At 39.3% G+C, this 2972-nt stretch overlaps 1 protein-coding gene across 1 annotated transcript; it reads right to left on the bottom strand.

Moving 5' to 3' along the window:
• Positions 1-415: 415 nt before the first annotated feature.
• Positions 416-1526, bottom strand: LOC103247410 (kita-kyushu lung cancer antigen 1 homolog). Its single transcript, XM_008019524.2, has 2 exons — positions 1452-1526; positions 416-682 (listed from the first exon to the last, which is right to left on the bottom strand). Exons 1-2 carry the CDS (start codon positions 1524-1526, stop codon positions 416-418), a joined length of 342 nt encoding a protein of 113 aa, XP_008017715.1.
• Between the last annotated feature and the right edge of the window lie 1446 nt (positions 1527-2972).

Below are 2972 nucleotides of genomic sequence, written 5' to 3'. Positions count from 1 at the left end.
TTCCATCAAATCCCACTTACTTTAGTGCAAAGTAATTTATGGAGACAATTTATAGTATTCTATTGTAAACCATTAGTGAAAACTGGTTTTCACAGTTGATTGAAATAAAAATCACTATATCTCAACTATATTCTGTTTAATGTAGCTTATTTATTTTTAAAAAATAAACTTATGAACGGTTTTTCTTTTTCTATTGTGTTTACATTCCTTCCCCAGTAAATATATTTTAGCAACATGTAATCAATTATCTAAAGTATAAGTAAGAAACTCGATAAGTATCTGGATTTTTTTTTTATCTGACTTGGTATCCCCTCCCTCTTAAAAAATAATTCATTTAGTATAAACACACAATCAAATGAATCTACTCAAAGTGTCTTTAATGATTTGTACCACTGGCATTACATCCTGTACGCTTTTAGGTGGATTTCCGGTGACCTGATGCACCTCTCAAACCCTGGCTAACTAGAATATATTCCAGTTCAGCCATTTTGTATTCCACCCTCTTGAGGGTTACCAATAGTCGCTTCTGCATGTCTATCGAGTGTGGGAAATTATTTACAATATCCCGAGAGAGGTTGTTGAATGAAAGATTGTTGTCTGTATTGCTGTTAATTAACCCAGTAGAAGAGCGTCTTAGTAGTGCAAAAGCAGTAGAAATTGATGACATTTCACCAGTGTTTATCTGTAAAGGAAGGGAATTATACATATGTAGTTTATCGAATTAAGCAATTTCCAAACTACCAAAAAACAACTTGTTTAATCTTGGTTACCAAAATAAACTGATTTCCGCTAATATGTAGAGATTAAAAATGTATTGAATTACTACATTAACTCAAACATACATTCTTCCAAAATCAGACTGAGAAAAAAAAATTATGAAAGTAGCCGTTAGTGCCGAAGTTCCATATCCTTTCCTTACATTTCCTGAGCAGCCTAGTAGGTAAACATATGAACCCTGTCTTTGACTCTTATCTAAAAGCACTTCACTTGTGACTTTAACACCAGAAAATTCACATTTACACTCGAATTATTTGTGAATGCCCGGAAAGTACCCTTAAAATAAAGATGGCGAGATCAGCAAACAGACACATTGGGGAGGAAATGCAAGAGAAGAGAGAGAGAAGGTAAGATTCTTAAAGTGGGAGATGGTGGTGGGGAATGGGCACTGACAACTGCACTTTCCTCTCCAATGAGTGAAAAGCTGACCACATTACTTAGGGACTTGGGACTTTTTAGAAGAGACCACAACTGTCGAATCACTGGTCAGAATACAGGAATTGCGGAAGTGAGGGGGTAAAAGTCTGGGGCTCCTTCGAGCGAAAAAGAGAAATGAGATGATCTCCCCTTACCTCTCATTTTACTGTATTTTACTCTCTTACATATACACACTCCCCAGTCCACATACTTATCTAGCTTCATCTAATTCAAATCTCCCTCATATTCACCGTTACCTGAAAGCGGTATTTCCAGAAGACAATCATCAAGGCACACAGAATGCCGCTCGCTAGGAGTAAATAGATGTTCATGGTTCCTCTTCGGCCTCTTCTCCCTTCTCGAGGCGGACCCCCTCAGCTGGTAGTAGGCCCCCTAGTCAACCTGATTTGGGAAACTTCAGGCCAGGATACTATGTGTCTTGCACTGCCTGGTGCAACTGGGATGCTCTGCGTTATCCCGCTTTATATACTGCTGAGGACGCGCGACCTCACAGTTGGGCACGCACGCGGAGGTTCTGCGCCACAATAAGATGACGTAAAAACCGGCCCGGCAGGAAACCAGGCGGCACTTAGTAACCGTCCACCTGGCTAACGTCAGGTCCTTAGAGAGGAGAGTGAAAGACAGTGAGGAAGTGTGGGATTTCTGGGAAGCTGAAACGTGGTAGAAGTATAGCCGCCAAATGGATTGGTTAAATAGAGTATTTTAAGACTGCTCCTATTTTTTTTTTTTTTAAATATATATATGTCTTAGCTACAACCATTCCTTTATTCACTTCAAAAACAAGACAGAAACGCATTGTAAAAAGTAGCTACCCACAAGTTATCTTTGCCAGAAACTACCTACTCCACACTCACATTGCTATTTTAGAATTTACTCCAGCCCTAGTCACATTGGAATCATTACATACATTTGTGTCATTATACAGTTTAAGAAATAATTTGGGGGACATTTTCACATGTAAGCCTCAACAAATTTGCACTAAAGGTATCTTTTTTCTTTTTAATTTCACGTTTATACCATGATATTTATTTTTATTTTATTTTTTATTTTTTTAATCAACTTTAATTTTAAGTTCTGGGATACATGTGCAGGATGTGTAGGTTTGTTACATAGGTAAACATGTGCCATTGTTGTTTCCTGCACAGATCAACCCATCACCCAGATATTAAGCCCAGCACCCATTAAGCTGTGCTTCCTGATGCTCTCCCTTTCCACCCATCCCACCCCTGTCCCCCACAGGCCACAGTGTGTTTTGGTACCCCCTGCCATGTGTCCATGTGTTCTCATCATTCAGCTCACACTTATAAGTGAGTATATGTGGTGTTTGGTTCTCCAGAGCCAAGGTATTTTTACTACTGTGTCTAATTTTGCAAATGTGAAAACAGATGCAGGTGTTAAACTCATTTGAAACTATTTAGCAAATCAGGACTTGAATCCATGGAGTTTGAGCTCTGAGATAAACTCCCCCATTCCCATCCTAATTCACATGATCTCCACCTCCACCCTGATTTGTGAGCATCAGGTGTTTAATATTCTCCAACCAAAGAATTGAACAGTGTAATTGGATTTGTAACACATACAGGAATCATTGCTCTAGACAAGTTAGAAATGTGCAAGAAATTCAGTTAAATGTAGGCTATAGATACAGGAGTGAGACAGAGAAGTGCTGGAAGGGAAGGGCATGGTCCCTGGCTAGGGCTCCCCACCCTGGACCTGTGCCCACAGACCTAGGTGAGAACAGGCATTTCTGTTTTCCT

The sequence above is a fragment of the Chlorocebus sabaeus genome, chromosome X (assembly GCF_047675955.1).
Source record: "Chlorocebus sabaeus isolate Y175 chromosome X, mChlSab1.0.hap1, whole genome shotgun sequence".
NCBI classification, from domain to species: Eukaryota; Metazoa; Chordata; class Mammalia; order Primates; family Cercopithecidae; genus Chlorocebus; species Chlorocebus sabaeus.
This window is presented reverse-complemented; position numbering and strand designations above follow the sequence as displayed.

Excerpts from the sequence above, each read along its gene's own strand:
- LOC103247410 (XM_008019524.2), bottom strand. The coding sequence starts at position 1,526 with ATGAACATCTATTTACTCCTAGCGAGCGGCATTCTGTGTGCCTTGATG. Across the intron at positions 683-1,451 it reads TCTGGAAATACCGCTTTCAG|ATAAACACTGGTGAAATGTC; the intron begins GTAACGGTGAAT and ends CTTCCTTTACAG.